Source organism: Peromyscus eremicus, chromosome 10 (genome assembly GCF_949786415.1).
Source record: "Peromyscus eremicus chromosome 10, PerEre_H2_v1, whole genome shotgun sequence".
In the NCBI taxonomy this organism is placed as follows: Eukaryota; Metazoa; Chordata; class Mammalia; order Rodentia; family Cricetidae; genus Peromyscus; species Peromyscus eremicus.
In genome coordinates this window covers 47041466-47064035 of record NC_081426.1, presented here as the reverse complement: position 1 = coordinate 47064035, position 22570 = coordinate 47041466, and the positions used below count along the sequence as shown (strand labels likewise).

Here is a 22570-nt window from a genome sequence, read left to right as displayed (position 1 = left end):
TTTCTGGCTTCTAAGTAACATGATTTTTGCAAATAAAATAACAGGAAGCAATGCTTCAGTCTGGTTTTGTATTTACAGACTCAAGTCCATCAGCCCTCCATCAGTGTGAACTTGATGCTCATTTATTACGATGCATGTTGAAACTTCCTTCTCAGTGACTTCTATACTGCTTTTCAAAATGAATATTAAAACAAACTGAGAAATGAAGTTACACTTTTTTTTTTTTTTAAAGACAGGATTTCTCTGTGTGGTTTTGGAGCCTTTCCTGGAACTCACTCTGTAGACCAGGCTGGCCTCGAACTCACAGAGATCCACCTGCCTCTGCCTCCCGAGTGCTGGGATTAAAGGTGTGTGCCACCACGCCCAGCATCCTTGGCCTTTTCATAGGCTTCTCGGAAAGATGACTAAACAATAAATCATTGGATGCTTCCAACATTTACTTTAAGCAAAATTGGAGACTGACCTAATCAAATTGACTAACCCTTAAGAGCTGTTTGTGTTTGGGGTACATAGTGCAGAAGGAATGCCAGAAGACCCATTCCTGTCTCACCAGCCTCTTCTGTGACTGACAGATCTCTGCCATCCCCTCATGGGAAACAGGAGTCTGCTGCTCTTCCTGGCAGCAGCAGTCATTTGTGGACACGTGAGCCAGCTCAAGGATGCCTCTCCATCCGTGTGTGAAGTGCATTGATAATTACTTTTAGTATAATTTCAAGTCATGTACCACTTACGGACACTTTGGTTAATGGCCATGGACTTCAGATGCCACAGCGGTCTCTTGAGCTCACTAACAGATCTGAAAAATCCCCTCCACTCAGTGTCCTTCCTGTGCCTGGCCCCTTCTTAGAGATGTAGAGATGTACAAGCACTTACTATGTGCCACAGCATGCAGACCGGTGACATGTCATAGAGTTCGCATCCTAGGAACAAGGGGTGAGGGTATGTAGCCAAAGTGTATAGTGGGCTAGATTGTGTATGTTTGTGTGAGGATACTCTGATGTGTTCATGTCAGCAAGGCTTAACAATGTATTTCTCAAAATGTATCTCATCATCGAAGAATGCATGGCTGGCTGTGTTTCAAAACTTAAAATATAGTTATGCTGGGTTTTGTCAATTGTGTACAACCAATAATTTTGCAATACTTAAACTTCCAAAAATACTTTTAAAACTTTTTTTTGTTCATTCTCACTACCCAGTGTGTGTGTGTGTGTATGTGTGTGTGTGTGTGTGTGTGTGTGTGTGTGTGTGTGTGTTTATTCACACGCACACACATATAGGCATGCTCATGTCACGGCATACATGTGTAGGTCAGAGGACAACTTGTGGGAGTTGGCTTTCTCCTTTTACCACATGGGCACTGAAGATATAACGGTCTTATTAAATAAGAAACACAGAGCCATATAGGCACCAAGGACCAAACTCAGGTCATCACTCTTGGCCTTCTCCTGATGAGCTTGAACATCTTGCTGCCCCATACGTGTTTATTATGAACAATTAGAAGACTATAGACTCATAGATGTATCTCAGAGTGAGAGAGTGTGATTAGTTAGCAAACTACTCTAACACAGACACACAGATGTGGGGATAAAATGTTGAGGGAGAACGAAAACAAACAAAAGTATGGATGAAAAGGTTCAAGAGCAGACATTCTGACTTCCAAGCAAAGCTTCTGTGTGGTGTTTTTTTGTTTTTGTTTTTTTCCAGGTGGTTCATGGTGGGCAGTGAATTCCCAGGGTGTTGCCTGCCTACTAAGCCCGCCAGCTTCATCTAAAACACCCATGTGCCCGCTTTCCTTCCCTGTATCAAAAGGTCTAGCATATTTCAAATCTTGGGAGCCATTTATTTAATTTGAAACAGAAAAGATAAAGTCAAGTCCAAGGAAACTAAGAACATACAAAAGGTACAGTTTTCAGACCTTTTTTTTTTTTTTGAGATAGGGTTTCTCTGTGTAACAGCTCTGGCTACTCTGGAACTCACTTTGTAGACCAGACTGGCCTCAAACTCACCAAGATCCACCTGCCTCTGCCTCCTGAGTGCTGGGATTAAAGGCGTGCACCACTACTGTCCTGCTTTGAACCTCTTTTTTTTTTTTTTTTTTTTTTTGAGACAGGGTTTCTCTGTGTAGCTTTGCGCCTTTCCTGGGACTCACTTGGTAGCCCAGGCTGGCCTGGAACTCACAGAGATCCGCCTGGCTCTGCCTCCCGAGTGCTGGGATTAAAGGCCACCACCGCCCGGCTTTGAACCTCTTTTTAAAGTAAGTATTAATGCCAACATTTTTCAGATTTTACTTATTTGGTTTCCAGAAAAGTATGTTAGCAGGTCTGTGAGAGCAAATGGCTTTGACCCTGGCACCTGGCCTCAAAGCACCTCAGTTTGACTCCCTCTGCAAGAAAGAGAGTGGTCGCATCGTGGGCATGCCAGCCAATACCGACCTTCAGATGACTTTGCTTGATTTTTTTAAACACGATTCTTTTCCTCACGTGTATTTATCAAACACACATATAGCATCCATACTGTAATTACTGTACAAGTCATATAAACGATAAGATGTGTGCTGATGTTACCCCCATTAAGCAGACGAGGAACCAAGGCACAGAAAGCCTGAGTAACTTCTGGAATCATACAGTTAATACGCACTAGAACTGGGCCTCCTTTTGTATTGATCTGTTTTTAACAGGGAAGCAGTATGAAATGACTCTATTCTCCTCACTCTGCAGAGGCTCATCAGATTTCCGCTGTCCCAACATGCCCTCGGAACTCACGCTTCTGTTTCTACACCTAGCCCTTGTCCAACCCAGAAGCAGATTGCATTTACTTTTGGGGACGCTAAGAACCCAGGACTGAGAAGGAGAGGGAATTGAAATCAGTGACCCGCTTGACACAGGCTACTATGGCCTCTGAGTCATTGTATAACGGCTTATTCAGAAGGCGAGATGGAGGAGCTGCGGAGGGCCGGGTAATTGCTATTGCAGGTCGCTGGTAAAAAGCTGTAAACCAGAAAGCATTGAACTATCCCAAGAAATGATTTTTCCTGGCCTCCTGCATCAGACCTCATAATTCTAATTTCAGATGTTTGGCCTGGGCAAAAATGCCCTTGCGATTTGCTTTACAGCAACAAGGAAAACAGAGTGGAAGACAGGAACTGTTCCCCGGCCATCGGCCATCGCCCGCCACTGTCTCCCAAACGACTTCACTGAAGACTCTGACACAGGCAGACGCTGTGCATGGAGGCAGCAAGAGTGTGGAGGGTGAAAAGTACCCTCAGCATCCTGCTACTTTCCAGAAGGAAACCACTTGCAAGATGTAAGCCCTTCTTAAAACACTCACGCCCCCACCGCACCCCCAGAACAACGGAAGCAAGCTCCGCCTTTACAGCTTGCAATCCATTATCTTTCCTCTTGGCAAGCTGAGGGTGACTCAGGTGTCCAACGTACTCACTATTGCGTAGGGTACTTCAGAGAGGTAGCAGCCCCTACAGCCTGGCCCTGGCTCTGCACGCCAGCCTCCTATTAGACTGATAAAGATGCTCTCATTCGACCAAAGCCTTTCTCTGCCTCTTTTCGGTCCTCTGCTTGCTGAGCGATGACCTTGGCCCTTCCTCACCCTCTGTGTGGAATCCTGCTAGATAAGTTTATCAAAACTCCCAGCCCCTGGAGTCTGAGCACCCTCATAGATGATTTCTCCAACTCACAACTGCAGTCCCATCAATCTGGTCAACAGAGATACATTCCTTGATGTTCCCTTTCTGAACCCCCACTCCTCCGCTCCGCCCACCACTCTCCGTCCCTCCCGTCCCATTGACCCCACTCTCTTCGGTTGTAAATCTCTACTTCGCTATGGCTAGAGTCACGTTCAATCTCTTGTTCCTGATTTCGGACCCAGTGCAGGGGTCTCCATTCCTATAGCCCTGCCTCCTCTTAAGCAATGTCTGCCGCGTCCTCTGGAAGTGTTTGGATAAATCTTGATGCTGTGAGTCTTGGTGGGAGGACACAGGAGGTGGCCAGGTGCTGTTCCACCATGGAGCAGACTTAAAGTCATTTTAAAGTCTCCCCAGGCAGGGTCTCATGGGCTCTACACCTGAGTATTAGTAACTAGTTAATGGGTGTTAGGGGAGGGAAAGACATTTTTCTTAGTTGTGTAGCCAGTGACTGGTCGGGAGTCCATAATCCTGCAATAACCACTAACCGGGGACTCTGTGAGCAAACCTAATGAAACCTGGTCGGTTTTCAAAAACAAACAAACAAACAAACAAACAAACAAACAAACAAAAGTAGATGGACTGGTGGGAAGAGGAAGAATCTTAGTGAGAGAGGAATAGGACAAGATAACAGGCCTGAATATGAGAAAATATATGTGTGTGTGTGTGTGTGTGTGTGTGTGTGTGTGTATGAAAATATCAAAAGCCCATTGTTATGTATATTTAAGATATGCTAATACAAAGCTTCTCCAAACTTTGTTTTTCCCCCACAAAGATCAAGTTGTTACCATCTAGCTGTCTCATTTGTTGGGGTGATCAAAGACAGAGCTGGGTTTCAGCTCAGTGCTGAGAGCACTTGCCTAGCATGTGACAGCAGTCTCAGGGGTCCGTCCCCAGGACTGCAAAGCAAACCAAACAAGACAGAAGTGGAGAGCAAAACTTCGGCTTTAAAGAGTTAGGTCAGGTCCAGCCGTGGCACTGGGGAGTCACGTCTGCATGGGATGCGGACAGCTACCCAAGAACCTGGGGGCTCTCTCTTCCCTCGTCCCTGGCCTGTACAAAGTGACTAAACTAAAACATTGGGATGTTGAGGGATGTGGTACTGAGGGAGGTGGGGGAGGATATTAATTATGAGCTAAAGATAGAAGCAGCAGTCTTGAGCTTGCGGCAGAATACATGAGGGTTATCAGTTGAGGGCCTTTTTAATTTGTTTTAAAAGACATGAATCAGATGGGCTGTGGGTGTAGCTCAGTGGTAAAACTCTTTCCCAGCATGCACAAGGCCCCAAGTTAAAGCCCCAGTACAAAAACAAACAAACAAACAAACCCAAACCTCAAGTTATAAATCAGAAATTGCAATTAAAATTGTTTTATTTTGTTTTTCCTGCGTTTTGGGGTATGAAATTATGCAGACGCCAGGCCAGCCTCAAAGAACCTTGGTGATACAGAGTTTCTGGAAATGCACAGGCAAATCTCTGCTACCACTGAAAACACACTTTTCATTCATCAGATAATGTTTTAGAATTTTGGGACAGAGATGCTCGCTGGCTGTGGTAGGCTGTTGAGGAACTGAAGAAAGTGGGGGAGAGGATGCATCATCTCAGGGTACCTACAAAAAACCCCACCTTGGCCTGTGCTAACAGTAACATTGACTCAATAATGCTGTGTTTCCACACCACACTGCTTTTGACAAATAAGCTTCGGGAAACTCACCCATTCCTATCCCAAAGCATTCCATATTATAGACACTCAGTACTTGTTTATGAGGAAGTACGAGTAGGCACATATTTTTGGGGGTTGTTGTAGTGTAAGAGTTCCACAACGTTTTAAAATGAGTGTTCTAATTTACAGATGCATGGATTATTCTGAGCCTACTTTTCAGTTAGTTCAAAGCTATCCAAGTTAAAACCTAGCTTAAACATGTTAGAAATGATTCTGGGTCCCAATGGTACAGAGCTCTCCCTGCCTCTTTCTGTACCAGCCTTGAATGTTGTTTCTGTAAAGCTCATTTATTCATTTAGCATGTATCTGAGGCCGGGCTCCACGCAGAGCAGTGTGGCCTAGTTGGCAAAGGGCTACTGTCTCTCTGATTGCTGGCAAAGGTCCCTGCAGACTGTACAGTACCTCCCCACATATTCCTTCATTTGAGCTGCCACTGAGCCAAGGTGTGTTTTCTTCATGAGGAGAGAAAAGGATGATGTGGTTGTTGTTTTTTAAAGGAACAAGATGCTCAATAGGGTTAAGACATCACATCTAATCACAGCTGCGGGTAGCATATGAGACAGAGCTTCATGCAGTTCAGGCTGATCTTGAACTAGTTACGTAGGGAAGGCTGGGCTGCAGGTACCACCATGCCTGGTATATATGGTGCTGAGGATTGAACCCAGGGCTTTGTGCCTACTAGGCAAGCATTCTATCAACTGAGCTACGTACCCATTCATTCCAGCCCTTTGTTCTTTGAATAAGGGATGTAACCCACGTCCTTGGGACTGTGTGTCTCTCACTGCCACTCGGCTGGCCAGGACTGTAGTGGCTGTTATTACCTCTTTCTTGGCTGTATTTCCTTCCTGTCTCCAGGGTCTTTCACTGAATTACTGGGTCTTCGAGGCCCAATCCAGGCACCACCATTGTGCTGACACCTAATCACTTTGCCTCTTGAACTGAGTTGCCCACGGCCTCAGAAGACAGATGTCCTGCTTTCTAATCCTGGCTCTTCTCCTTGTGAGATGTGTGACCCTGGACAAGTCACTTAACCTCTGTGACCCTCTTTTGTCCCTGATGCTCTGGAGTAATTATAGTCTCATTACACTGACACGAGGAATTAAAACACAGCAATGCCTAAAAGCCACAGTGAGTGTCCTCTCCGGTACTGCACGTGGCCAGTGAACACTATTTTCTTGCTATTTTAATCTCATTCTTTTTTAAAAAATTTTTCAATTATTGTTTCCATGCAGTTTGTGTGTGTGTGTGTGTGTGTGTGTGTGTGTGTGTGTGTGTGTGTGTGTGTATGTGGCAGGGGGTAGGGGAGGTAGTGACAGGACTTCACTGTATAGTCCTTCAAGGATGGTCTTGAATTCATGACATTCCTCTTAACTCTGCTTCTCCCAATGCTGGTATCACAGGCATGAGCCACAACACCCAGCTCCTAGTTTATTTTTTTAAAAGCTTCACACAATATTTTATCTGTACCAATCTAATAACACTGGGTGCTTTTTAATATAAAAATGTAAACATTTTCTGATTATTAAAGTGATGTATATTCATTGTAAAAATTTCAGACAAACAGGATAAAGCAAAGGGGAAAATATGACTTATAATCCTGCCAGCTGGAATAGTCACAGTTAACATTTGTGCACTTTTACCCATTTTTTAAAAATATGTATAAACACACATGATTTTGAAGCACAGGTAATCATATTAAGCATTGCCACTGGTGTGTAGTACTTTCCACGGGAGAAGCTATTTGTACAAACTGACATAGCTTGTCCCCATAAGAGGTCCACAGTGGGGGTTGCTCTGATCCAGCCTGCAGTTTTAAACAAATCTAGACACTATTTTAAAAATCACACTCTTCTACTTTAGAAAATTCTTCTGATTCTGTGGCCACAATTGTCCTGTGCTCCAGGAGGCTGCCGAATACTGACTTGGGGTCTACTTCATGACACAAGGGCATGCTTGCTCCCCCATACTCCAGGATGGACATGTAGCATTTTCTGCTTATTATGGCTATTGGTTTGTTTGCTCTTTTTTTCCCCTTCCTTGTTTGGTTTCTTGAGACAGGGTTTCTCTTTGTAGCCTTGGCTGTCCTGGAACTTGCTCTGTAGACCAGGCTGGCCTTGGACTCAGAGATCTGCCTGCCTCTGCCTCCCGAGTGCTGCGACTACAGGCGTGTAGCACTGCCTGGCTCGTGGTCTTAATTGTTCTAAGTGTTAACCAGCTTTCTGTTGCTGTGACAGACAGAATACCCACAACAGTCAACTAAAGCAGAGGAAAGGGTTATTTGCCTCATGGCTTCGGAGATTTCAGCTCCTGGTCAGTCAGCCTTACTGCTTTGGGTCTGTGGCAAGGCAGTGAGTGCACCATGGTGAGCACCACAAATCTGCTCACTTAATGGCAGCCAGGAAGCAAAGAAGGAAAGGGGCAGGGACCCCCATTCATCTCTCGAGGGCATGACTTCAGGGGTCCACTAGGCCCACCCCCCAATTGTGCTAGTAACCAAGTGGGGACACTTTACGCTCAAACCCCGACCTTCGTTGCCTACATGGTTTATGACAGACCCTTTACAATTTCCCTTTCCTGAGACCTTCAGATTCACGGTGCATAAATACATGCACAAATGGACTCATGGGATATTTCAGTGTACATGTTACGCTGGATGTTGGGGAGCCTCTGTACCCTCCCAGAGCACTGGGCACAGGTGGGCTCCGTTTACACCAGTGACTGTGAGGAATTTGACATCTGCTTTCCCAGAGAAGCCTTAAAAGCTTTCAAAAAGTAATCCACTACAATCACCTCACTTCCCCCAAATGCAGCCAGCACTGAAGCAAAAGATGATATTCTCAAATAACCACAGAACCTCCCAGAACATCCAACACTAGAAGGGAGCGAAAGAGGAGAAAGATCAGCATCATGGCCAGCGTTTTTGCTTGCTTCCCCCCCCCCCCCCCCCCGGTGGGTGCTGGCATTCAAATTAGAAGCCAAATCTCCCTGCTGCTCCACCCTACACACAGCACGTGAGGCCCGACCACAAGATGGCTAGTGAGTCTTTCATCTTGGCCCCAGCCTTGGCTTCTAGAACTGGAGCCTCCAAAATTTGGGCTTATGTAACTTATTTGTTTATTTTTAAGGCCAGCCCTGTCCAAGTTGAGAACACTTAAGACTGCCTTTTAGAGGGAACTTAGAGCCCAACATTGTCATTAACTAAATCAGCAAGCGGTGGTCCTGTAAAAACTCCACGTAGCAGCATCCTAAAGACTTGTATCACCCCATTCCTGGTGCAGTGAATAGTATGATGCCTGAAATTGGTCCCTGGATTTCTCCTTTGTCTCTTGAACAGTAGCCCGAGGCCGCCAGCCTGGACCTGTCAGCCTTGAGATTGCTTTGCAACAGCAGTATCTCTGTTTGACTGGGGGGTGTAGTAGAGAAGGGACTTGTTCCAGAAGCATCTGCAGAGGCTTTTTACCTATGCACACTGTTGTGAGATGTTCAATCACACTGTGAACCCTGAGCTTGCATTTGCATTAATTAAATAAAATCAACCTTGGGTCAGGAGGCCGAGTTAGCAACTAGTTGACAGAAAGTAATCATAGAGAGTCATAGAGTGTCTGTAAGATGATAGAGAGACCTGTAGGAAGTAGTAGGGAAGAACAGTGTGTGTTTTTTTTTTTTTTTTGTTTTCTTTTGTTTTTTTTTTTTTGGCTGAGCAGAAGGACACTCTCTTTTGGAGACTCCAACAAACAGAGAAAGTCAGCTAGTTGCTACTGAATGAACCTCTCTGAGCTAGCAGGTTTTCACCCCAGCCTTTGACTCCCGAGTCTTGTTGATAAACAGAGTGATAGAGATTTAATTAAAAGCTGTATTTGGCAGCAGCAACATAGCCGGTACCTGAGGGAACAGAATTCCTGACAGGCCGAGGCCTGGGTGGCCAGCCGCTGCCAGAGAAGCAGGCCAGTAGTAACCGTGGAGCTGCATTTGCTGGCTGAAAGAGCAGCAGATTAAAGTGCAGCCTCTGTGCCCATGGAAAACAGCAATGCCACTTGCAGAAACTTCTGGAAAACATGGAGCTTTTTACAGAGCAAGCCCAGACTAAACACATGAGAAGACATGTACCTTTGGGTCAGAACAGACACCATTTTAGGTTAGCTTCTAGACAGGAAGGAGCAAGTGCCAAAGAGTCTGACAGGGACATAGATGGAGTCCCTGCGAACCGTTATTTCTAGCAGAGAAAACACGGGGTACAATATCAATGTCTAAGTAAGAGAATAGTTTAATAAATGATAGTCGTTTCCAGTGCGTCTCCCTGAAGAGTCATCAAAGCCTGATGGGGTCTTCGACGTGTCTTTCCCAATGTGAGGGAAGTGTTACGATTCATTAGGTTTGGAAAAGCAGAGTGCAAAGCCACACATGAGGCATTGGAGTAATTATGTTCAACATATATTCTTAGGAAATACACCACAATCTCAGGAGAGGATCTCTCTCTCTCTCTCTCTCTCTCTCTCTCTCTCTCTCTCTCTCTCTCTCTCTGTGTGTGTGTGTGTGTGTGTGTGTGTGTGTGTGTGTGATTATGGGTAGTTTTCACCACTTTAGATTTTTCAGGATCCTCAAACCTTTCTACAATGAGGATTATCACTCAGTCAGAAAAAAAAGGATAATTACAAGGCAGCTGACTTTCTGTGTTGACACGTTCTTTAGAAATCACTTTGCTCACCACTCTCTGCCCTCCCCTGGCTCTGTCTGAGGAGCTGGAGGGAAAGGCTGCGGCTCAGGTTTGGGTAGAGAGGCCCGATAAGATGTTCCCTGATGCCCAGAGCTATGGCAATTTCCCCCTAGGGCCTGGAGGCTCCTGAATATTGGTGATTCCTCTGCACTCCATCTAGCCAGCCTCCCGTGTGCAAACTCAGATTCTTCCCCAGGCTGAGAAGGAAAACAAAACAAGAGGTGCTTTGCCTCTGGGGCGTCATCCGTGTCCCCGAGAGTGTTCTCACAGGACACCCCTTCCCTCCTCTCTTCCCAAGGCCTCTACTTCCCCGAAACAGCACTGAGGGAACCCTAGAACGCAATCTCTATGGTCTGGCAAGCCAGCCTGGTTCAAGCGAGGCGACAGGGCCGCTGCACAGGCTGAGCTTGGCCGGCTAGCCAGCCAAGAGAGGCCTGGCTGCTGTGTCCAGCCAGCCAACCTCCTCAGTCCTTGTGGGTTTGTCTCCTTCAGGCATTAGATGAATGTAACAGGATTCGAAGCTACCCCATGGTGCTGTGTGCCGTGACCTCATCTGCCACGGCCCTTCCGCCCGGGTGAAGCGCTCTCCCTCTGTGAGCCACAGTGTGGTGTGGAAGGTGCTTGAGTCTGACTCTGAGAGCTTTTGGGGGGAGCAGCTTGTCAGCTGCCAAGCATGGTGAGAGCTCAATCATTCATTTGGTACCAACATTATTTCAACATCAACATGGTGTACAAGAACTCCCTAGACTCCTTGGAGCAGTGGTTCTCAACCTGTGGGTCGTAACCCCTTTGGGAGTTGAATGACCCTTTCAAAAGGGGTCGCCTAAGACCTAAGGTTCACCTAAGATTGGAAAACACAGATATTTACGTTACGGTTCATAAGAATTGCAAAATTACAGTTATGAAGTAGTAATGAAAATAATTTTATGGCTGGGGATCACCGCAACATGAGGAGCTGTACTAAGGGATCAAAGCATTAGAAAGGTTGAGAACCACTGCCTTAGAGGATGCCTTGGTGTCCTCCACAAGCATTCGATCCAGCCCTGTAGCTTCAGGCTGGGGCTCTCCTATGGTTTTTGTCCAACTACCATGGGTCTTGAAATTAGCGCTTCCCAGGGAAAGTCTTATTTCTTACTTATCACCCAAAATCACAGTGGCTCCAGGCACCCCTAAAGTCTCCCCACATTCCATTTCTTCACCTTTAAATCAGGGTTCAGAAAGCTGACGTTGTGGGATTATTCTTAAGTATGGTTTCTGGAAATATAAAACAGACATGCCCAGTGAAACTAGAATGCCCTAGAAATGACTTTTTTAAACATCATATTCCATGTAATACTTAAGATATGTCAGTCTACCCCAGGCACTATGTAAGTTATTAGAGAAGTTGTCTCAGTGGCATTCCTGTTTAACTGGGAGCCTGCCCTTGATCAGACAAACTTACTCTGGAAGCTGAAGTGGAAGAGGCAAGATGGTGGTGGCACCCTGCCGTAGTTTCTGCACCCCTGGCTCTGAAAGTGAGGCTGGCAGGTGATTGACACTTTCCCCTTCCAAAGCAGAGGGAGTCACAGGGTGCAGGAGCTGTAAGGATGCTCGGTTGGGGGTGGAGCGCTTCCATGGGACATAAGGGACCTGGGTTCGCAGCTAAGCGTTTGCTTAGCCGGCCTCCTTGAAGACTTTAGCAAATGGTGTCTGGTGGTGCATTTAATGTCCTGGGTTTACTCTATGTATTGGAGGTGAGGTAGGCTAAAGGAACCCAGATGGGAGCACTGACCCTAGGAAACCTCCTTCAAGGCATGACTTTTTGACCAGCCCCAAAGGTCAACAGTTTTATTAGACATGGGGACTTTCCTGAAGGTTATTTTTGAGAAAAAAAAAAAAAAAGAAAGAGATGTGGGTGGGGTGGGGGTAAATGTCACGCAGAAGGGAACAGGAGCAGGGGTGGGAGGTGACGCAGAGCCCTCTTTCTGTTCTTTTCTGTGTGAAGGCTCCTTTTGGTGTCTCCTGAAGTCTCCCTGAACTCACATCCCCCTGGCTCGTTCGTGGGCTGGAGACGGACAGGTGGCAGGCCCACTAACCAGCCTTTGTGTGAATGAAGGCAGCCTGGGCAGGCGCCCTCCAAGCCTCAGGGTATCATTTTCCCCTTCTCCACTTGTGAATTCCAGGCAAGGAGCTCAGCTGTCGTCGGCCTCAGGGAATTTTTTCCACCAGGATTGAAATTGGGGCCAAGAAAACATGGGTCTGTAGAAGGCATTGTTCCCTGGGATTCAGATGAGTTTTTCTTCTACTTTGGGCCTTAGAGGATGGTGTCTTTACTTCTTGAAAACTCTGAATTTCATTACACCAAAAAAATGTTAGAAGAAAGCCTGGCTTGCTGAACTTTCTGGTCTCTGCCATGTTTTCCCCATACCCGTTTCCCAATGGGCTAGTGTGTACGGAGGAGTTTTCTCTGAGGTCATTCTCTGAAGCTTCTCACTTGTTTTAGCAACAGTAGTTTTAAAATCTAGCATTCGATGCCTCCTTATCGAGGAAGACATAACACAATGCATTTGTGTGACTCAACTGTGAAAAGCTCATCTGTATGTCCCTGAGAACTACCAGGTAGAGCACAGCTCTGCTGCCTGGAGTTCCCCGAGACCAGAGCGTCCCAGCTAACTGTCCAGGCAGCAGTAGTGTTTGAAACCTGGATGGAGGGTTTCCCCCATGTCACTGCCAAGTGATGGACTTCTCCCACATGAACTCTCTGTCCTTCTAGGAGCACTGTGAGGAATATATTCTCCTTGACATGATACAGATAAGGGCACTGACTTAGAAGTCAGTGAAGATCCTAGCGTTAGTCACAGAAAGCCAGATTCAAACCCCAGCGGTCAGAATTCAGAGTCTATGCAACCAGCTCTCACTAAATCCTCTGGGGGGGAAAATAAACCCAGCAACCACAGGTATGGATACTCTGCTTGCCAGGAAAAAAAAAAAAAAAAAAAGCAAACAGCCTTCTGTTGAAAAGTGAGTTCATTTTGTATTGAATGGTAGGCAGGTCTTTCCCAGACTTCTACCACAACACAGTTCCCAACTTGTCAAGCGCTGGAGTCCCAAAGTTCATTTCCAAGCAGTTTTCCAGTCCCCACCCCCCACCCCCAGCACTTGCCAAGCTGCAGTGCTGAGCACCCCACACTCACCACCTTGTCTTTCAGCGACTTTCACATCCCTTTCTGACAACTTTCTGATTTTGCTATTCCTGCCCGCCAAAGCAGTGCCCCTCAAAGAAACCCGGAGAGTAGACATACATGTTGTGTTGGATTGCAAGCGGTGGGCTTACAGCTTATTTCTCTGATGAAATTCATTTCAGATGGGCGTGGAAATGCTATGCTTCCAACAGACCCACAAACGCGCGTGGTACCCATCCCTATCCTCCTCAGGGTGCAATGGGTTACCAGGAGGCATGGGTGGACAGAGGTAGGTGGGGAAACAGAACATTTTCTCTCTGTCTCCAGGGTGTGTGGTTAGATTTAGATGAAATTTTACCTGGGACGGAGTTCATTGTTGGTTCCTTCCAAATTCCCTTCCTCCACATCCTATCCCTCCCTCCCCATCTCCCACCTGTGAACATGGCAGTCTCCCAGCTTCATCCTGAAATTCAGCCATAGATCAGCACTCCCAAATTTTCCTGGACTAACTTTACCCTGTTCTCCAGAAAGAATTCCCACTTCTCCAGTACAGCTGAGCACAGTTGACTTTTTGTAGGAAAGCCCTCTGCTGGGTAGATTCTTGCTGCTTTGTTAAAGGCTGTCTCCAATACCACTTCACCTGCCTTCAGTCTCCTAGGCCAGCTGGGTATGACTCTTCCGAATAGTTGATAAGGCTGTGAGATTTTAAAGACAGACCTGGATTTGAATCCTGGATGCACCTCTAACTTACAAGGCCTAGGTAGTCATGTGACTTCTCTGAACCTCAATTTATTAATCTGTAAAATAGGAAATCTTTATAAAAAAAATGATGCTTTCAAGACAGGTAATGTGTCCCCGACTCAGTCAGAGCGTGAAGGACTTTTCACTTATTCGTTTTGTCTTTGGTATGAACCCATGAGGTAGCTATTTCTAACTATTATAAAGGGGAGTAACATTTCAAGAGATTCGACAATATGATCGATTCCTTCCCTTCCTTCTTCCTAAACTGCTGTGAGGCCTGGATGTGACCTGTGTTAGTGTCTGGCTCTGTGGATGGGAGAGGGAGAGCAGTCTGCCCTGGGACTGGATTTTCTGAGCCAAGCCCAGTCACCCAAGGCCGAGGATGGATCCCACGAGTCCATTCCTTTCTTTAGTTCCCGGGTCCACAGCTTCCTCCTTTCCTCTGCCTTAACTTTGTGGAATCTGCAAGTGGTCCAAGATTTCCCCCCACCCTGTCCCTTTCTTTCCTTTTTCCTTTTTTTTTCCTTCACACAGCTCATGGCAGCTGCAGGGTAGTGGGAGCCAGCGGATGGCGGCAGCTGTTTGGGTGTATGGGCTCTCTTGTCCCTTCCCTTTGTGAGTCAGGAGCTGTTTGTATATATCACAAACCACCACCTGGCAAGATGTTTAGTTCCACCATGTTTGCATGTTTCCTGCATGGGATCATGAATGCAGAAGGGTAGGAGGAACCTTGAGATCTTGATCCCAGCCCCTCGCCGCCTTGCAGTCTTTTACTTAAAGGTTTTGTGGCCCAGCAGACAGCTTTGGGCTTGCTCTCTGTTCCTTCCTACTTACACATGGCAGAGATCGTATAGCCAAGTAGTACACCCGGGCCAAGACCAGCAGCGCAGCCCGGGAGGTGCGCATGCGCCTGGCAGAAGGCGAGTGGCAGGCTTACCCTCTGGGCTCTCACTGTGGGTCTTTTTGGGGGATAAACAGCCTGTCTTCTCCAGCCTCAGTTTCCTCTTCTGTCAAGCTCAGAGGGAGCAGAGCACGTGATTCACTCACTCTTCCCCTGCCTTCGTGGGCCCTGGACTCTGACTCTCCGGTTAACTCCCTGGAACATCTGGTTGTTCGTACGTTTCTGTGTTACCCACAAGTGGACAGTCCTCCGGAACTGTTCATTGTAAGCCTGCTCAAAGCTCCCTCCCTCCTTAGAGCTGAGACTTCTCCCGGCACCCTCATTATAAAATTCTTGGTGTATGTGGAAAATGTGTGGCTGTTTTTACATCTTCTGAAGAGTGATAAGAATCCCACCACGGTTCGAATCCCAGCTCTATTGTGTACACTTACTGTCTAGAGTGGAGAGTGAATTTTAATCAACATGATTTATTTTCAAAGCCTTCCTAGTAATGACAGATTTATACATGGCGTTTATATTTAAGAGTGAACACCAAAATGAAATTAGGAGGAAACAAGCGTCATGTTCACTGTTACACATGAGGCAATTCAAGATTTTGAGCCTAAATGCCTTAAAAAAAATCACACAGTCACTAAGAGGAAGAGTTGGAACCCATGAGCAGGTCCTTTGCATCTAAGAGTCGTGTTTAGGCCATTCAATCCTGTTACTGTAAACCACCAACACCACCTGAAGGATGGCTACCCCAGCCGTCTGTTCCCTGGGTACCTTGTTAGTGAGGTATACACAACATCTCCTATCTTTGGAGCAACTGGGCTCCAATGGGAAGTGTTGTCATCCTCAGTTTAGGAGTGGGGAAAATCGAGGTTCAAAGAAATGAAGCATTAAGGATTTGTCTAAAGGCTAATGGTACCAACAGCAAAACTTACACTTGAATCTCTTTTTCTCTTTCTTTCTTTCTTTCTTTTTTTTTTAAGACAGGGTTTTACGTAGCCCTGCCTGGAACAAGATAAATAGACAAGGTGAGCCTTGAACTCAGAGACCTGCCTGCCTGTGCCTGCAGAGTGCTAGGATTAAGGAGTGTACCCCTCATACCTGGTCCATGCCAGTTCTTCAGAAAGCTCTACATCTTACTTAAACACACATCATGTAAAACAAAAGCCCCAGATTTAATCTTCAGGAAATTTTAGGGTCCCGTGCATTATTGTTTAGTGGAAATGTAGCAAACAAAAATGCTAGCTCTGAATCACATGGACTAAAATTCTCCCTTACTCAGGTTCCCTTGAACTTTCCCGTGGGGCACACTGTTCTGCTTCTTAGACTTCTTTTTTTGATTTTATTTTCCATTCTTTAAAATATAGCTTCATTTTTTTTCCTGGCTTTTCTTAAATGTTTCCACTCTGATGTTGAACGATAGGCATTTGACATGAACACAGCACCCTTAGGATAGATCAGAGTGATGTCCAGTAGAGGAGTCTGTCACCCACGCCTTCTCATATCTAGGCTGCAGACCCCAGGATCATTTTGTGTGCTGCCATGATCCATGTTCCTAGCTCACCCTTGCCTGCTCTGTCTGTATATAATTCGTCCCTCATTCTCAAGTGTTTTTACTTCACTCCCTCACCCCTCCTCCAGGGCTAGGGCTTGGGAAACCCTTGCTTTGTTTCCTAGATACAGTATACAGTAGGTGCTCAGCAACTGTATAGCAAACACATGAATGAACGAAAGAATGAATGGACAAATAATGCTATGATATCACAACTAGTTTACATTTTGAGGAAAGCAGATACAAGGGCGGCTCTTCTGGGTCCCTCATCTAGGCCAGCAACTTCCAACCCTTCAGGAAAGCGGCCTGTTTTAGGTAAATAGTCATCTTCCCCAGCATCACTTCCCAGCATGCACTTTGAGAAGAACTTACTTTAAAAGGAACACCTACAACTTTAAATACCCCAAGGGACCATAGGTATCTTTGGTTCCAGAAAACTCCTGGTGTTTCTCTGACACTGAGTAGAGGAAAGCATGTCTCTGAGGAGGGACACGAGGTGAGGTGAAGGGATCTGACGCAGAAGCTGTGCTATTGGCTTCAGGAGCCAGGGAGAAAGAAGCTTGCTCCCAGGACAGACAGCTCAGCTACTTCAGCCCATCCCCATCTTTAGCTGTGTCACGAATGGTCTCAGAGAGAAGGCGAGATGATAGAACTTTCTACGCAGAGATTTCACGGCAAAGGAAATGGTTATTCCACACATCCTGAGATAGGAACATCAAAAAAGGAATTTACTTATTTCTTGAGCCAAGAGCAGGAGCCTATGGCAAAATGCTTACTTAGTATGTGTGGGGGCCCTGGGCTCCAGGCCCAGTAACACACACACACACACACACACACACACACACACACACACACAAGTCTTCAACTGAAGCATATTGAAGGGATCCATGCTAGTCACTCACCTCAGCAGCGGTGGGTAGAACAATCCAGTCATCTCGAAAAGAAACTCTCAACCTAGGCTCCTCGGGAAACAGGTCTTGTGAGGCCCTGGAAAGAGGCCGCGTCGTCCACCCGTGCGTGTGGGGGCCACTGGCCCTAGCAAAGGAAGTGAAAGTGTCAGTGTTAAAGGGGGAAAATCTGACCATTCCCTGTAAGGGTAAAATGCAAACCCAAGCCCTTTTCCCAGTGTGGGCTGGAGGGTTAGGAAGTAAGTTCCCTGATGGTGGAGGGTGTTTATCAGGACAAACGAGAGACTCTTCCTTGCTTCTTTTTCCTGCAGCAGATCCTAAAACTGGAGGCCTGTGTTTGTTTTGTTTTAATATAAAAAATAGCCTAGAAATAAATTACCAGGAGGAAAAAGAGGCTAAAAGGTACTATAGTTGCCTCAGGCTGATTTGCTTTGCTTCTGTGTTTAGAGGCTGCCTGGGAAGCTCTAACCAGTTACTTCTGTTGACTTGAAACCTCTGAGTGAATATTTGATTCTCTAAATCCTAGCTGGAGGCCTACTCATCATTGGGCCACATTTCCAGTCCTGTGGCTCTGATAGCTGAGGTACAGTGATGTGAAGTGATGTGTAGTGAGTCCTACTGACCTATAGCATGATATTCCCCATGGTCTCACATCCCCAAACCCAGCTTCTTAAACAGAGGTGCAATCCAGCATAGCACAGTTGTTCCTGTCTGAGTCTCCTAGGCTTCTAGCACTTTGCCTGCATGATCGATAGGTCATCTGGGATGGGGGATGGGTGGGAGAAGTCTGCTGGCTTCAGATTTGGAGTTGAAACTGCAAGGTAGTCTCCATCCATAGGCCAGGCATCCTGCCATGACCATTGGACCACCCATTGTGGAGCCTAACTGTGCACAATGGCATAGACCTGTGACTTAAGAGTGATGTGATGTTGTCAAGTTACTAAATCTATTGTGTGGCTCAGTTTGTGCTATAAGATGGGGATACTAGTGCTGCCTCTTTCCTAGGACTGGGGGAAAGATTAAGTAAATGATTCCATGCAAAGCACCTAGTCCTTTGCTTGGTAGACCATGGGCACTCATCATCACCATTGTAAAGTATGATTTCTTCTTCACTTGGCCAACAATGGCCATGTTCCAGGGCTGGAACACTAAGGGATTTCAAATACATGGCCAGTTGAAGAAGAGAGATGAATGAGTTAGAAGTACCACCTCAGTCAGACCTCTCTGGCTCTCCATAGCTCCTTCTAAGGAACAAATGCAGATCTTATATTCACTGGCCTTGGTATAGGTGACCAATTTATCTTGGTTTCCCTGGGGCTTTGCTGATGTTGGCATGGCAAATACCACTCCCTGCAAAACTCATTCTGGGCAAACTGATTGGCTGGTTACCTGGGGCCTCTTGGGTCATTGCTGTTTTCAGGGTACACTAATGATCAGTCCTTTGAGCACCCCATTTCCCGACTTGATGTCACCATTCGGGAGTGAATGGAGCATGTATGGAGGATCAGAGAGTTTCACAGTGTGACTGCTTTGCTAGCTCTTCCTCAAGCCTTCCTCACCTGTACTGTCTCAGTCTTCTCTTAGTGTTTCTAGCCAGAGGAGGTGACCAAGACCCAGTCCACCCAGCTCACCAAAGTGGGGCTCATTTTGTTTTTCATTACACACATTTTTTTGTTGTTGTTAAAAAATTATGGTGACATAAATTTTGCTAGACAAGATATTACTGCCAGATACCTGGAAACTGTCACAATAATTAACTAATTAACTGTAATTGGCTTCTATTTTTTTTTTTTTACTCTTTTAGGGGCCTGCCACCTAACTCTAAAATAAATACATGAAGATATATTCTTACTTATGAATACCCGGCCTTAGCTTGGCTTGTTTCTAGCTAGTTTTTCTAATTTAAATGATCCTATTTCTCTTTAACTAAATTTTGCCTCTAGGCTTTTTGCCTTTATTTATTCTATGTATCTTCTTTCCTCTCACTCCATGGCTGGCTGTGTGGCTGTGTGGCTGTGTGGCTGTGTGGCTGTGTGGCTGGCCCACGGTGTCCTCCTCTCCTTTTCCTTTTCTTTCTCCTCATTCCTTCTCAAGCCTAGATGTCTCCTCCTATTTAATCTCTCTGCCTGCCAGCCCCACCTGTTTCTCTCTCCTGACTTGCTATTGGCCATTCAGCCCTTTATTAGACCACCAGGTGTTTTAGACAGGCAAAGTAACACAGCTTCACAGAGTTAAACAAATGCAACATAAAAGAATGCAACACATCTTTGTATCATTAAACAAATGTTCCACAACAGAAATGAATGTAACACATCTTAAAGTTGTTATTGTTATTCCATAACAATTAACCTTATGTTAAACATAAAGTTCTAGTCCCTTCTCTCAGTCCATTTGCAGCAGAATACCTGAGCTGCAGCAATCTGTGTCCCTGGAGGCTGAGAAGTCCAAGAGCAAGACACTGTATCTGTGCAGCTGCTCATGAGGGCTTGTGAGCTTCCTTCATGGTGGAAAGAGGAGCAGAAAGTGGATGAGGGAAGAAAAGGCAAGCCATGAGGCACAGCCTCACTTTCTACCTCGCTCCCATGCTGGCTGATCTGCTCCTGAAAGGCTTTAGTCATTCCTAATGGCCCAAGACCCTCATAAAGAGCAACCCTCGCAACACCACCATAATGCAGTCTAATTGCAATGTGAGGGGGATAGACCATATTTGTATTTGCATCTTGTAGTCAGACTGAGTTAGCAGAGGAAGCTGGCTTGCACTGGGGTGCTGCCGTTGGTTGTTGAAGCACTGAAATGTTACAGTGAGGTTTGGTGACAAGGTGTTGCCCATGACTAAGGACTCCTGTGCTGAACCTCCTTATAATCTATGGACAAGTGAATGCCTGGTACCATAGAGGGGCTCCTGTGCCTGGGCCTATGTCTTTGTTGGCTCAGTGCCCTTGCCATTGTGTCTTACACTTCATAGAATGACTCACCTGAGAATGACCTGCTTCTGAGGATAGGTGGCAGCAATAACAGGTCCATCTACTTTCCTGGGGCCACTATCCCTTGTGGCAGCCGTTGGTCAGGGTGCAGCTGCAATAATGTCCACAGTGGCAGGCACAATAGTGTATTTGATCAGCCAGTTCCCATGGTGTGATTCCGGCAAAGGCCTAGGGTGTCTGAGTCTCTCAAGGATACAACCTTTTAGTAAATCCCCTTTAAGCTTAAATAACTATGCCAGCTTTTGCATGCATTATACCACCCTAAACTTAAGCGTAAAACAAACATTTACCTAGCTGTGAGTCATCAGCCTGGGCTTGGCTCACCTTGGTCCATCGCACGCTTGCACTTGGCTGCTAGGTTGGCTGAGGTGATCTTGGAGGATGTTAGCTGAATGGCTCATGCCAATCTGTGTGGTCAATCACCCTCTAAGAGATGAGCTTAAGCTTGATCATCAGGCTTATTCCCAAAGAGAGGGTTAGACAGCTTCTCTGTCTCCCTGTAGATATGTATAAGAACCCAACTGCTGACCTTTTGTTTTAGCACTGGGTCGGGGGTAGGGGACATTGTTGTTGCTGCATGATTAATTCTACTGTCCTGGATGATGCAATACATAATAAGACACAAGTCCTGAGAGATATAATACATATTATATATACATACACATGTATATAAACTTTTGTAGATAAACACATTTGAGAAACTGCTGATGGTGCTTAGTGTTTGCGTGCCCTTTATGAATTTTGATAATAGAACACAGGAGTCTTGATTCAAGGGTTTCAGCCAGACACTTAGGCATCTAACTGAAGATTGCCTTTCAAAGCCTCTCTTGTATCTGGTTCTATCCAGGAGCTGATCTACTTCCCACTACTATGACAAATACTGAAGGTAATCCAGTTATTTATCTTGGCTCACAGTTTTAGGAGTTCTAGTCCATGATCAGAAGGACACATTGCTTTTAGGCCACTGGTAGGCATGTAAGATGGCAATAACAGAGTAAGCAAATTAAACCATGCACTTCACGGCTTGGGATAAAAAGAATACACCGGGTCCTTAATACCCTTCCAGGGAATGTACCCAATAACCCAGCATCTTCTAGCCCCCATTTCTTAAAATTTCTACCACTTCCTAATAGCACCACTCTGAGTGACAAGCTTTTGACCCATGGACCTTTGAGTGACATTGTAGGTCATAGGTCCAAACTATAGTAGTCCATATGGTCAAATTCAGGCCAATGGAATGAAGCACAGATTTATGTGTAACCACCATATTGTTTAGTGGTATCTAACCCACCTTGCCCAGCCTGAGAAACATAAGAGCTGGGTACCATCTTGGAACATATGAGTTGAGGTTGCCAGTCTTGGATCAGTGCTCTGGGTTTGGATGCATGAAAGAGAAATGAACTCCACCCTGCACTTTACTTCTGTTCTTTAGGGACACTTTGTTACGGTAGCCTAGGGCATCATCTGACTAATAGCGTACTATACCCTTCCCTGAGACATTCACGATGCTCTGTAAACACACTAAAGTTTCTGAGGTATCGTTCAGGAAAGGAGACCACTGATGGGATCTCCCCCTACCCCGTGTGTGTGTGTGTGTGTGTGTGTGTGTGTGTGTGTGACATTTCTCGATATACACTATACACTTTGCAAGTATTCCTCACAGATACATCTCTAACATACATTTTCTCTTTGGGAGGTGCTAGAATAGACATCCTGATGGCAGGGGATGGGTGGGGGAGGAGGAACTGTCAAGTATTCATCAAGGGGCTTGACACTACCCACCGTCACCCAACTCAGTTCCAACTGTTTTCTTCTTGGAAAAACTTCTGGAGAGTAGAAAAAGCGGGAGGCTGACAATAAGGCTGGTAGACTTGAATCAAGATTCCTGTGAGCTTTCACCTCACCCTTAATCCCTCCAGTCTTCTGCTCCCTCATTTGCAAAGTGAACACAAACATAGATTTCTTTTGTTTCCATCTTGCCCGTGAAGGTGGCTAAAAGAGTAAGAACCGAACAGATAACTACAACCTGAACGACGACCCCAAGAGAAACGGACAGATGAGCCACTCAGCGGTGCCCAGCCCAAATTGTTGGCTCACAGAGTCATGGGCCAGCATAAGACTTGTTGTTTCAAACCAGTTTGGGGGTTGGGATGATGACTGTGTGGTTAAGAGCACTCGGTTTATTGTCTTCTTCTTCCTG

General features: G+C 45.9%; 1 protein-coding gene across 1 annotated transcript in view; it reads right to left on the bottom strand.

Annotated features, from left to right (window-relative positions):
* The window catches only part of Rbpj (recombination signal binding protein for immunoglobulin kappa J region), a 204098-nt gene extending 186618 nt beyond the window's left edge, over positions 1-17480 (bottom strand). Inside the window, exon 1 of the mRNA XM_059275876.1 lies at positions 17381-17480. Coding sequence (XP_059131859.1) covers positions 17381-17412 — 32 coding nt within the window. The 5' untranslated portion in view covers positions 17413-17480. The remainder of the gene's footprint in view (positions 1-17380) is intronic.
* Between the last annotated feature and the right edge of the window lie 5090 nt (positions 17481-22570).